At 43.4% G+C, this 14,519-nt stretch overlaps 1 protein-coding gene across 1 annotated transcript in view; it reads left to right on the top strand.

Annotated features, from left to right (window-relative positions):
* Positions 1-14,519, top strand: part of LOC106603157 (pyruvate carboxylase, mitochondrial) — a 96,526-nt gene that overhangs the window by 31,025 nt on the left and 50,982 nt on the right. The window contains exons 9-10 of the mRNA XM_014196466.2: positions 2,428-2,590; positions 11,852-12,034. Coding sequence (XP_014051941.1) covers positions 2,428-2,590; positions 11,852-12,034 — 346 coding nt within the window. The remainder of the gene's footprint in view (positions 1-2,427; positions 2,591-11,851; positions 12,035-14,519) is intronic.

The raw sequence follows: 14,519 nt of genomic DNA, 5'->3' as shown, positions 1-14,519 counted from the left end.
TACCAAATGCTAATTGAGTGTATGTAAACGTCTGAAATTGTGAGTTTAAATGTATTTGGTTAAGGTGTATGTAAACTTCTGACTTCAACTGTATTTATCCATCTATCTACATACACATACTTTTAACATGTAAAGTAATCAATAAGTTCTAGTCTGGTAACATGGATACGTATATTTCAAGCTAGAATCCAACAGTGCAATCACAGCATCAAGATGTGTGGCCCGTTGCCATGAGAAAAGGGCAACCAGTGGAGTACAAACATTGTAAATTCAACTTATATTTCTTTCTTCTCCTACTAGTCGTACTACAACTATTTGCATATTGCTAAAACACTGTATATAGCTGATAATATAACACTTGATGTCTCTTTTTGAAACTTTTTTGAGCGCAATATTTACTGTCAAATTCTACGTTTTCTTGTTTTTTTGGTTTCTCACTTTTGTTTAGTTTATTTCACTTGCTTTGGCAATGTAAACATGTTACCCATGGCAATAAATCCTCTTTGTATTTAATTGTTAGAGGGGGAGCGCTTTTCTATTCCTGCGAGATCACATGGTATCGCACCTAGGTGTGAAGGGCCCTTTTTAAGACTAATTGTCTTGGAGGTAGAAAGTGAGGAGAACAGTTGGGTTAATCCAATATGACAAAACGGCCCGTTGCTTCAGTTGGAGGGGATTACTGCCTTGATTTGTAATTATGTCTTACTGAGACCTTGGTAACGCTGTCTTAGCCCGTGTAAATACCAAATGACAAAACAAGTCAAGAAGAAAAATAAGAGGCAGAAGCTGCTTCCCCCCCAGTGATTTTCACCAGATGAGCCTGTGCCTCTTGATGTCTTTGTTTTCTGTTTATCAAGTTTGAAATGCAGCCACTTTACTTACTTTAATTTCATGTAGTAGTATCTTTTTAAAATTGGATTTTTGACTGGGCACACTTTTTTTAAAGCGCAGTATAGAGAATGTGAACACTGCTACAGGAATGTCAGCTATTATATCAAGTATGTAACGTTCCACCCACTAAATGATAGAATTTCACAATTACATGCAATTTTCTTACAATGAACTCTTTTTCGTTTGACCCTACTTGTAGAAAAGCCCTTTAAACATATTTTTCTAAATGCATTTTCTACATCAAATGTATTGTTTGGTGGCGAGCAATCCTGTTTTGGATTGAACGTTAACAATCAAAAGAGGTCAAGGAGTAGGTAGTTTTGTTAGTGGGCTCAGTAGGCTGAGTGAATGAGGAACTGATGTCATCAACCTTTTTTCCGAAGTGGTTGACAAAGTCTGTGGAGAAATAATGGTATACATTTTGTGATGGACGTATAAAATGATTGCCGGTTTTCAAGCTACACAGTTGTTTATTCTCAGCCTGCCCAGTTGTTTCTGCAATTGTTTCTGTCCGTTTAGAAGATATTCCGTCTCTCAGACATAAGCAGCGTCCAACCTACTCCATGGCCTGAGATTCTGTTTGTCATGTTTTATAGCACATTTTGCCTGTGTGTTTGACTGTTCATAAAGTATTTGTCACCACCAGCCAAAATGTTTCAATCCATTGATGCAACAAAAAACTCCTGCCCAGACACTTTGTTCCTTAAATTGATGTTTAACATTTAATGTAAGTACAACTCTGTCCCTTCATCTTATTGGTAAGAAAAAGTGTTCCCTCAGCCTCGAGGCACAGACATGCACACATATATATTTTAGTCATTCAATGAGCGGTAGACAAAAGTGATATCATTGACTATCATTTGCCTCCGAGCAATTACAAAAACATTCCCTCATATCGTGTGGAACTCTGAGTTTTTGAATTACCATTAAATAGATTTTCTACCAACCTTTTTCATAATTAGAATTGCTAAATGGACAGACGTTTCTGTAAAAGTTCACAGCAATAGGGTTTGGTTTTTAGTTTTGCCTCTCATAGTATCGTGACGCATCAGATTTATATTCCTCTCCATCCGTGACTGAACAGAAACCAGTTCCAGCTCCCTCTGGAATGTTGGCTGTGGTCACAGTGGACCAAGTGTCAGTTATCTTTCCTTACCCTGAATACCTTTTCTGTGCTCTGTTCCCCCCCCTTTTCCCTCCCCATCTCTCAGGTTTATTTTTCAAGTGCACTGAAGGCGTGTCATGAACCCAACATCACGTTTTAAAATGGGAATAGATATTGCTGTGTGAACTCTCAGCTTCACATCAGTTGTGAATGTCACCACACTGCTTGTGTATCATGTAGGGGAGTTTCTCACAAGGTATCTGAAGTTGTCACGGGTATCGAGAGGAAAAACAAGATTCTGAACTGGTAACGCCTGTAGACATACCAGACTGGGAATGTTATGCACAACCGAGCACATTTTCTTCTGTTTTCCTTGTCAATTCAGATAGCAAAATTCTCTCTTTGTACTCTCCCCATCTTCTTCCTGTCAGTGTGGACCTGGTTCATGCTCAGCTGCACGTGTGTGAGGGGCGTAGCCTGCCAGAGCTGGGCCTGAAGCAGGATAAGATCCGGATCAATGGCTTCGCCATCCAATGCCGTGTGACCACAGAGGACCCTGCCCGCGGCTTCCAGCCTGACACTGGACGGCTTGAGGTAAGCAACACCCCCCTCCCTCCCTGCAGACCGCTGCCACTCAGTTATAATGAGGCGCAGTCTCTCCCTCCATGTAGGTCCAGAAGGTTTCCTGACCCATGAGCCCTGACAGAACTATTTCCCAGGAAATAACCCTCCTAGCTCTACTTATGCATGTCCATTTAGGGTTCTGTGGTTGAGTGTTTATTTAGTTAATGCTGTAGACTTGGCGTACCGACCCTGTTCCCACAGGAGCCCTCTGGTCTGAATGATTGTTGGGGATGAGTTGCGTCTTGAAATAAATAATGGAACAAATATTGATATCCCCCGGTTGTTTGACATGTAGGCCTTGAATCAGCCCAAAATCCCCATCTGTTCCAGCTGTAGATTGTCTGTCTAGTCTGGTCGTCTCTCTGATTCACACTAAGGAGCTAGGTTTTTTCCTAATGCGTTAAGAGTTCAGCCTCAGATCTGCTCGGACTGCCCTCGGGGATCTATCTGAGCACATATATCCAGTAAATTGCCAAGCTTAATGGAAAATACGGAAATACCACCCCAAAACTATCTTTTGGTATTTGATATCCACGTGCCCTTAATTCCTGAGACGATTTGCAAATTCTTAGCTCTTTCCTCAGAAAATTGGGAACGCTTGATGGTTTTTCCTTCAATGAGAATGCAATTCTCCATAATATAATAAATATATAAAAAAAATATGCCATTTAGCAGACACTTTTTTTTTATCCAAAGCAACTTAAACATGCGTGCATACATTTTACATATGGGTGGTCCCGGGAATCAAACCCACTCCTGGTGTTGCAAGCCCAAGACTCTACCAACTGAGCTACAGAGGACTATGGAATCAAGTACCCAGTACAGGCAGCCTGTGTAAACAAGTTCTGCATCAAGGTGCTGAGAAAGTGATACTAAGTTCTCATTCCACAGTTCTGAGAGTTAAGGATGTATCAAAAGTCGTCGTCTTTGTAGTCATGAACGTTTTCTACTTTTTCTCAACACACCCTGTGGGATTTGGAACGGTCTCTGTCTCTGTGTGTCTCTCTTTCCTTACCTCTAATTGAAAGGCAATGTAATGCAGCCGGAGTTCTTGTCCATGAGAGATGCAGCAGGTGATGGGTAGAGCATCAATATTGACAACTTGATGCATTATGGATGGGCATGGATTTGAGTAAATAGGTGTAGAGTGGAGCCAGATGGGTGAAATGCAGAAGGAATGTTTCAGTGTTGTCCAGGGACAGGGTAGTAGATGAGGTACACACTACAGACGGGTTCTCTTTCCTTCCCACTTCTCCTCTCTCTTCCAAGTTTGTCTGAACGAGGGCTAGCTTTCAGTCCTCCAGGCTCTGCAACTAAGTGTCAACCTATATTTTTCTTCTCTGCTTTACGAGAGAGAAAAAAGGTAACACCCCCACTTGTAAGCAACGTGTGTTTGTGACATCTAGTAACGACTGGGGAAGAGGGAGGGAGGGGCGCAGGTTTACCTCCGGACTTTCTCCTCCTGTGTTTCTTCTTCAGAAGCTAATTTGAAGACACAATGATGAATGAGGATGCAACTCCTAATGGATAAAATTCAGATATGCAGGGCGAGTAGGCGCACCGTCATTTAGTAGCAAGGGAAAAGAAGCGTTAATACTTGTCATCGGTTCAATAGGTAATCACCGGCATTGGATCAGTGCACTTTGTTAGATTGTCAACAGTTCCTTTTGAATTATTTTGACATCAGTCGATATGTTTTTGTATTCTGCTCACTAACTGGGCAGGTGGTAAATGAAATAGCTGCTCGTGAAAACAACAGATTTACCTCTGCCTACTTTAAACAGTCTGTCAAGGAAATGTTCAGTATCAGTATGCCAAGAAATTGACCAGCGTCGTTATTGTGATCACTGCGTTGTCGTTGCCATCATCATCATCATTATGGTCCTGAACAACAACCTTAGCATGATGAATGTTGAGCTGAGACATTTCAGACTGTTTGGAATGGGAGCTTCCCATTCTACTGGAGAGGTGCTGGGTGGCACCAATAATCTCCCTTTATATATCCGATTAGCCATTATCTAAACTCCATGCATATTTGACTCTTCGTGCAGATATTCCCAAGGGCATGGCCAATATCATGGAGACATTTTAATTCAGTTGGGCTTGCATCTGAGAATACTAAACAAAAGTCAAGGTTGCACACGTTGAGTAAGAGTTTTGCTGAATTGGTCCATGAAGACTTCCATGTTTTATTTGTTGGCTTTCACAGCTCTAACGGCAAATCTTTGAACCAGTGGTGCTATTTTGTTTTTCTGTGGTTTTCAGATGGCCCAGGGAATAAAGGCAAAGCCGACGATAACATTAGTATTCTGTATTAAGCTCTGTGTTGCCCCCATGTTAACAAAACCATCATTTGTGAAAGTGCCCGGATATTCCCAAGGCGAGACGACGTAAAATGTAACATGTACTTGTGAATTCCGAGCAGGGAACAGGAGAACTTGCAGGCTTTCTATAAACAGGCAAAGTATGTTTGTGGTGGCTAGCTTTCTAGGCTCTCTGGCGGTGTGATCTGTCTTATTGTTCTCTTAGGTTTTTGTGCCAGAAACTGGCATGGTCTGCAGACTAGCTTCCACATTAAGTGACCCACCGTGGAATAAAGAATATTACTATTTTCATGTATTGTGGACTGACTAGACCAGGATGATTCATGTATTCATATAGATGCATGTTTTACGTATGCACTTAATTTAGGACTGCGTCCCATCCCAGCCACACCCCACTCTCAGCACAGTGAGACGTCCCCAGCTCCCTCCACTGCTAAATATGTATTAGTACCTGTCCTGTTCTCTTTATCCATTAGGTGGATGAATACTTGAACCACTGTACTGAGCAGGGCCGTTTCCAGGGAACCATTCTATATCAGTGTTCTGATGACTCCTGCTCAGACTAACTTATACTGGCAGGCAAATTTTAATTCATATTTTTAAATTCATTAATGACCCCTGAACGACCCCCAGACAATCCTTGTCCACAGACAGGATTTTAACTTTTCAAAGGACTACCTCATCTAATTCTTGGAATAGCAGAATTGTTATTTTAAAGGTTCACAAAGTGAGTATATTTTCTGTGCTCAAGTAGCTAGTCACCCCCCCCCCCCCCCAAAAAAAAGGGTCAAACCAGGAAGATGAGCCGTTTGAAACACTTGAATCTTGTTCAGCGTTTCTCTTCCCTGTGGTTAGTTGGGCAATCTCACTTGTAACCAGAGGATAGCCATGCTGGCTTTAATGACATAGCGACCTGGCATTAGATCGAGAAGGCAGCTCAAGACTGCAGATGTCTGGACAGCAAATCTCAGCCACGTTCAATATTCCCAGAGGAGTTTCACATGCCCCGTTGTACAGTCCGTCTCTCTATTGTTCTACTGCCTCTGTTGTTCCCCACTCAAAAATGTGGGAACAGCTGACCTCAAACTACTGCATTGGGGTGAGATTTGAAATGGATGTATTTGAACATTTATGGATTTGAAAAAGGCATGTCCTCCTCAAGTTTGTTTGGCTGTTTCTACTGCAATATTGATACTGTCACTGAGCGAGGAGATGGATGTTTCTTGTCCCTGCTTTCTCAGTTGCCATTAGTGGCCTTCCAACCCAGTGCGTGCAGGGACTATTGTGGTGTAGGTTGGAAGGTAGGGGGAGGAGGAATTGAATCACTCCACGACTACATTTATACAGTGTTAATGAAAGCTGAAGGGGGGGGGGATTGAATAATTTGTATTTATAGCACAGGAGGTTCAGGGCACCTTTTAATTGGGGAGGACGGGCTCTTGGTAATGGTTGGAGTGGAAATATATGGAATGGTGTCAAATACATCAAACACATGGTTTCCATGTGTTTGATGCCGTTCCATTCGCTCCCTTCCAGACATTATCATGAGCCGTCCTCCCATCAGCAGCCTCCTGTGATTTATTTTTATATAGCTCATTTTAAAGAGCCGTTTACTGTCCTTTTTATACTGATTTGAGTTCATGTTTTCTTCATCCATTGACCAGCAGTTCATGGCCAATGGAATGAAATGTAAGGGTTTGAAATAATGCCGTACACCCACCCACTAAATTCCTGAATGCACTGAATTCATGCCTCTTCACGCTTGCCTCTTTTCAGTCTCTCCTGCTGGGGCTGATGCTTACCAAGATCTCCCATGTTTGCATTTACCTTCCATTCTTTCACACTTTGCCATTTTTATTTATTATTCTACTTGATGTTGGGCTACTATTCTGTGTTGTCCTTTATCACTGCTAAGTATTTCGTTTTTTGCATTGTGACGTGTTAACATGAACAAACCAGACTAGCTTAATTTAAAAGCATATTTATCAGAACTGTCCAATGTAATACCCTGGTTAATATTTCCTTTGAATTTAGAACCCGCTGTATAGTACCTCTTTTTGTTTCTTATGAGGTACGGTAGTACATATTAAACCTGTATAGTCTACCCTGTTTAGACAGGCACTCGTACCAATGTTGTTCATCGATGGAGAGCCCCATCTGTTGCAGACCCTGTAAAATAACCAGTCAAACTAAATCTGTCCCTGCTGCCCCAAATGAAATTGAAAATGTCCCATTTGCTGATACTTTGAAATGAATATCATTGCGCAGCCCCCCCCCACCCCTTGTCCTGCGCCTAATAGAAACCAATTCACTGTAATTATGATGGACATTCTATTCCTCATGAAAAATGTGCCTCTGCACCACTGTATTTTATAGGTAATAAAAGTCTCCTCTTTTCATCCTCTGTTTACCCACGTTCTCCCCATTTTCGGGTGGTTTCCATTATTCATTCCTCCCCCTATCCTTGTCTACTCCTGTTTGCGTTTTCTAATTTTCAATTTTGTTTTGGTCTCCTGAAATAATTTGGTTCTCTTCCCTTATCTCCGTCCACTGACTTAATTTCCCTCTTTTCTTTTTTTCACCTCCAACTCCTTCGCTCTCTCCCTCTTTCACCATCTTCCTCCTCTCTGATGCATTTTTAGTTTTAAACAAGTAATTTTTTTTGGTTTCCCTCACTGCACACTCTCCCTCTGCTTGACATTTTCTTTTCTCATGCAATTCAATTCCATCCCACTCCGCCTTTCTCTCTTCCCACCTTGGTTTGTTTTCAGACAATTGTTTTGCGCTCTCGTGTCTTCATGGTGTAATCCCTTCTGCTGTTTCTGTCCTTCTCTCTCCTGTTCAATTTGTCTTCTGTCCTGCTCTCCCTTATCCCCCTCTCCGAACAGTGTTTGTTGGCTCTTGATGAGTCTCCTACGCGTTGCCTTGCCTTGCCCCCAACCACAGCACTACACCACCTCTGAGTGTCTCTAATGTCCAGCCTAATGTGATTGTGTGTCATATTTGCAGTATTTCTGTATGACCGCTGACCCCGTACTGCTGCGTGTTCCAGGGAATGGTTCAATGGTTCCTAACCGCCTTCCTCTCCCCGCCTCGCCACCATGTTTCCTCTGAGATCCAATCTAATTAACGGGTCATATTTGATATTGCTCTAGTCTCCCAGGCACGCATCCCAGACTCATTAGTCTTCCTGTGTGTGTGTGTGTGTGTGTGTGTGTGTGTGTGTGTGTGTGTGTGTGTGAGAATGTGCATTTGTTCAGTCTACTTGTTGTCTCCAACTGGGGAATGTCAGGTTGTGTATGTTTTTGCAGCATCTAGAGAGCTGCTGTCTGCTGTGTTTTCCTGCCTAAACCTTGAATTATTAATAATGTCACTTTCAGCTGCCATGTAGGTTACAAGTCTCGTAAGGGGTGTCCATGGAGTGAACAGGTCTTTGTCTCTCTGTGTGTCTCTGAGCGGGACGGGGCATGAGAGTCCTTCTCCTGATGTCTTAATTGCAGCAGTGGTGCATTGCTGCTATGTCACTGGGATTTGTTGGATCCGTTAAAGTACGTGGCGGCTCAGTTTTTGCAGGGAGGGAAAATGCTTACTGATGGGAGAGCAGGGTTTCCGTTAGGAAAATGTGGCACCGGACATTTGACTGGCAGCATTTTCATTTACCAGACGTTTGAGAAATGTACCTGACCCATGTGCACTGTTAGAATAGGCTAACGTTCCACATTACATTTTTCTCAGCCCACAAGACGAGTAATAAACAGCAAAATCACTAGCCTGTCAATATACTATCCGCCATAGTAGAATAGAATCTATTCTGTTGGTCAGCTTGTCGTTCTGTGCGAGGAATAAATAGCCTATTCCAAACATACTCTGGGACAGCTGTTGGTCAGCAGAACCCAAATTCATACAACCAGTAGGCCTAGGCTACATAAACAATGTGGCTGATGCAACAGATCAGAATGTCTAGCTGTAAAATATTGATCAACTATTATTTCTTCACATTTTATAAGCACAGCAATGGAAGTCGTTTATAAAAGAATTGCCTCCACGTTTGGTTGTATTTTGGCTAGGCTACTTTGGAGCAAGGTAAACATGTTACATAATATGTAGTAAAATGCTCAGGTTTCAAACAATTAAGTAGGCCTATATGTTTTCAAAATGCATACTACCGCAAAGTGGTGTGATGCGCGGAAGCCTGCCTACCGCTATACGCAATTTGAATGGGAAGTGCGCTTCAATTACCAGTTGAGAAATAAGAAAAGCTCATTTTTTTTCTTTTAAATCGTTTTTTTAACACGTGATTTCATGTAGAATTGTTGCGCGATGATTTGGCTTCTAAAAGCATGTTTCTCTCCAGCAGCAACAGGAGCAGTAGCAGCAGCTTTTGTGCTGGCTAACAGATTTTCAGCTTAAACCAGGCTCTGTATCTGTATGCTCTGCGAGTGTGATAGTCGTTATGAGTCTTATTTAGGCCTAAGGAAAATGCACACCCAAGTTAATTCAACTAAATGGTGCAAAATGAACCCATAACCCGATGAGCATGACCAGTCGAATGTGTTTTCATCATTGAATGGGCTAAAAAAAACATTTTATTTTTGCAATTTGATTTAAAAAAATTATTCTCCCGGACAGTTGGCCGGCGTCAATTTTATTTATCGGCTTTTAATTATTATTATTTTTGTCTAAAGCCGTCCCAAAGGACACCCTGTGGGAGAGATTTGAGAAGTGTCCGCATTGTATCAGCAGTTCAACTAGCCGCACTGGACATACACATTCTCAGGCAGAGCTTTAATATATTTACATCAATCATTTCACTTGTTTCAAAAAATAAAATCAATTAAAAAGCAGAAATATCTAGCAGCAAAAAGCTTGTTTCCCCCTAGCTTGACCGTGAAGACAGTTGTCTGGTCATATTGGGCTACGTAGTGCAGCTGATCTTATTCCACTCCTGTGTGTGACGTTGGCCAGGTCGACAGGAGGTGTTCAGTAGACATGCTGAACAAGTCTATCTGGCATACCGTGTTCCTCCGGAGGACCCTGCCTCTGTTGTGGATGTGCTCTACACAGCTGGGTAGGCTTGGGCAAACCTTGGGTTGAACTTGTCAAACTGATAACGCGTTGGAAGTCGTCTGTAAGTGAGGGAGGCAGGGAAGGAGGGGAGATGCTAAACACAGGTGGTGTGAAGCCTTTGTTGGACTGACAGTTTTTTTTAAAGTCAGGTTGGATGGGTCCTAGAGGTTGTGGCGTTAGAGGATGCAGCGTGGTACGGGTACATGCTTGTCAAGCAGGTTTTAGGCTGTGTGAATTAGTGTAGGTGTTGTGACCTACTTTTGAGCGGAGGATTGCTGTGTCTAACGATGGAGGGGGGGGGGCGCTGAGTGGAGTTGGATTGGCAGGCCGCCATCTTAAGTTGCCCTGTTACCTTGACGACAGAGGTTGAAGCGTCGCACAAGCATCCTGACAGAAACGAGCACGTTTAGACCCCCCTCAAGCCTCCCTCCCATGATGCAGCATGTGCTCCAAGACCAGAGCGCATTAAACCTCAGATCAGTTTAATCTCCCAGACAGCGTGAGAGATGCAGGACATACACACTGAGTCTGGCCCGAAAGGTTTTAGTCAGTGTGCTGTGGCAGCGTGATTGGACATCATCCAGAGTTACCTTGGAGTCATGTGGTGATCTCCTCTTTCTGCCACAAATACTGAATGTTGTTTTTTTCTGACACTGTCCATTACTGTGTTGCTGTGGGCTTCATCCCTCTGGGTAGATTTCCGTTAATAAACAGTGGTAATAACGTTTATCAGAAAATTCTCTATTCTTCAAATTAGGCTACTGTTTGGAAAACGATCAAACACAATCGTAGTTGCTCATTTGGTTACTTTTCTATATATTAAAACCACTGGCATACGATCTATCCCGAAATGCTAAAATGTACTATAAAACATTATTCGGCTGAGATTGCGACTTCCTATCTAATTGAGAGATTTGGACAATTGAAATGTGAGCGCTCCAAGATACACAGCGGCGCAAAGGGTGGGGAGCAGCACACCGCAGAACACAGCATCTCTCCCAGCTTCTCCTCACAACACGAGGGCTGGGGCTCTGACGCTTGCAATGCAGGTGGACATGTTTAATTGTGTTGGGAGGCTGTTTGGCTGCGATTGTTCTGATATGTGTAAGGGTCCTCCCTGCAGTGCCTCTCACACAGTGAGAATGAGGTTAACAGTGCTTTAATCCCTACGCTGGGAGGCACACGAAGGCAGAGTGATGGGAGTTTGGAGGATGAGAGGGGTGACTCTTACGGAGCTAAACACGATTTTCAGTTGCATTTTCAGTTTTCAACCAATAAAGAGATCAGCACAGCACGGTAATACCAAGCTTGAATAATTCAGTGGTTCAGTGCCAACACTATGTGTCACCCGTTTAAGGGCAATATCTGCTGTTTGGAAGGCTAGCTTTTTATCCTTGGCCTGTTCTGATATTGCACAGAGCCTAGCCCAAGACTTTAAGAACATCCTCTCTTTTGTGTGTCTTTTCAATCAAACCTTTTCATTTGGAATGTTAGCTTTACTGGCATCCTGTGTGCTTATTTTTGATGAAAAACAATCAAAAGTCTTAGAATTTTAATTGGCCCATGGAAATGCAGCTTGTTTAAAGGATCTCAGCTAATTGAACATATCGCACAGCTACAGCTGAGACTACCACTGACTAATTGAGTGAATTGACAAACATGAAACTTGGGAAAAGGTTGAGTGTTGAGCGTTATCAAAGGATAGGAATTGCCACATTTGTAAATGTGCATGTACTTCGTACATACTGCGTATCAACAGGGTTGCTCTTTTCCTGACGCCTGTCTTATCTGTTGCATTGCTGCCTGCATACCCCGTAATTCTTCTGTCCCCGTTTCTCAGGTGTTCCGGACTGGAGAGGGCATGGGCATCCGTCTGGACAGTGCCTCCGCGTTCCAGGGGGCCGTCATCTCCCCCCACTACGACTCCCTCCTGGTCAAAGTCATCGCCAGCGGGAATGACCTGCCTGCCGCCGCTGCCAAGATGAACCGGGCGCTGGCAGAGTTCCGTGTCCGCGGGGTCAAGGTAGGGTCATTACCCACAGCACGTCGTGTCTAAATGTGTCGTGTGGCCACATTAGCCTTTTTTTTAATTTTTTTATTCTCCAACTGCTCGACTCAAGTAGTGAAGCAGTGTGATGTATGAGGTGGATGGCTTCAAATCTAAATGTATCCAGTCATCAAGAATTTAGAACTTGTCAGAGAACCCGAAAGTGCATGGAAGTGCATCTTTTGAAAGTACCCCGTTTTACCCTCACCTGAAACTGTCTGCATGTGTCATTACTGTGTTATGGTCAGGGATGCTTTTGGCATGAGATCCTTAGTAAGGGAAAAGCTACATAGTGAAAAGTGCTGAATGTGGCAACTCTGGAGAGGAGAGTCGTGGAAAGCAGGAGCTCTTCGAAAAGGATGTCAGAAGGCTAAGTGAGCAGGGAGAAGTGAACTGTGTTGAGGCCATTACGGGCCATTAAGGCCAGTCAGGTCATCTATACCTTGATGATGAATCTGGTTCTGATCAAAGGCATTTTAATCACTACGCTACTGTACTGCAAGGTCAAGTGAGCTCTGTTCCTTCTCTATTCGTAGTTCCATCTAATCCAATCCACGGGCGACAGATAAAGTCAATGATGAAACATTTTCTCCACAAAACCTAGATTTGTTTTCTTGCAAGAAGCGCATCTTTTAAATGGCACCATTTTAAGTGGCCAATTATTTAGTAGCAAGGGGAAGTAGAAGCTAATTATACAGGGGATGGGATGGCTCATGTGTAAGCATGTGACAGAGGATGAAAGGCTAGCATATTAGAAACATTCAGGCAGGAGGAGTCTACTTTCAACTATGTATCGAAGAGGGCTTTGGTTTGGAATTGTAAAGTAGAGAATTAGAGATATAGATCAGTGGGATTTCTTTGTTTATTTGATACTAGTGTCAATAACAACATGTTCACATGAAAGCAAAGTATGAAAGGCAGTAATGGCTGTCTGGATGTATTTTTGTCGGATATGTGAGAGGAGATTCTTGCTCTGCCAGCCTTAGTTTTCCATGGCTCTAAATGAAACCTTTGATTGGGGAAAGGTGTGTGTGTGTGTGTGTGTGTGTGTGTGTGTGTGTGTGATTTGAGCGAGGGTTAGAGGCAGCAGCTGCACCATGGCACAGCTGAGCTTTTGATGGGCATGCAGCGGGGCAACTCTCCAACATTGATCAGTGATGGAACTCCGGTCTTCTGACCGTGTCCGACCCCCTTCACACACTTGCATTTCCTCCCCCAGCCTCTTCAGACCTCCAGCAGCGTAATCCCTTCTCTTGATCGTCCTTGTTCTGTTTCAGCCTGTCTAGTTTCCCCTTCCCGAAGTTGTGTCCCTACTCCCCTCCTCTTTTTGACCTATGCTGATGCAGTGTGACAGACTACTGCCCTGGAGTTGTGATATTTCATTGCTCCTTTATTTCCCCTATCTTCAACCCCTCTCAGCCTCTCCCTACCCCTCGCTTTCCCCAAGTTTATGCTCTCCTCTGCCCCAGAGGTGTTTTGTTGGCATGAGGATTTGCAAAGGCAGCACTCCAAAATATCAAAAGACATTAAAGCTGCTCCAGATCATCCCCTCTCTGCTCCACAAAGGCACTAACAAGCCAACTGTCACGTGTTAATGGCGGATTTTCACTTCAGGACGGGTGAACAAGTTCAAACCATGTCTGTTGCCCAATTCCCTCCCTCCATTTCTTTGCGTGTGTGATTCATTTCCCTCGCTGCGTAAGCTAAACTCTTTCTCCCTATTCCCCCCCCCCCCCCATCATGCATCCCTCCTTTCCCATTTGGCCATCTCTCATGCTGTTCCTCCCAGTAGAGGAAGGCCACTCAAATCCCATCAGGCCGCAGCAGTGTCTCTTTTATTAAGCAGCTTCAAATAGCTCATTTATTTAGCACTGACACCACCAGAGATTTAATTACCTGTTCAAATAAGAGCCAAGTCGTTTCCTCACCAGCATCATTAGGTGTTAGGAACCAGAGGACTTGCTGCCAACATCTGCCCATATTTACAAGCGCAACATATTGACAGGGAAAAACTGTCAAACTGTGATACTACCCTAGCCCTAGGCAGCACAGGTGTCATGTTTTACCAAATCCCTCATGATTTGATGGGGGGGAAAAATCCGTAAACATGTTGAAATCCTGTCAAAAAGTAAATCCCACAATGTCTTTTCTGGGCGTAGGGAACAGACTCTGACTCTCCGAAGTTGTGCTTCAGCAAGATCTCAGGTATTCCAGTGCTCATGTCCACTGTACTGTTGTGCTAATAGCTTTGCGGTGTACTGTAGGGATGCCGGTGCACCTTGGGAAGACTAACCAACAGTACCAACCCAATGTCCATTACACGTAGCTCTGTCTCATTTTGCAGCTGGACTATAAATTGGCTTTAAATGGAGTTTTCTGACCCCCTCTCTCATCTGCAGATAGAAATCGTGCCTTTCGTGCTCTAGAAAATGACTCTCTTGGGTCCTACTGGAGGATTCCT

Source organism: Salmo salar, chromosome ssa04 (genome assembly GCF_905237065.1).
Source record: "Salmo salar chromosome ssa04, Ssal_v3.1, whole genome shotgun sequence".
Taxonomy (NCBI): domain Eukaryota; kingdom Metazoa; phylum Chordata; class Actinopteri; order Salmoniformes; family Salmonidae; genus Salmo; species Salmo salar.
This window is presented reverse-complemented; position numbering and strand designations above follow the sequence as displayed.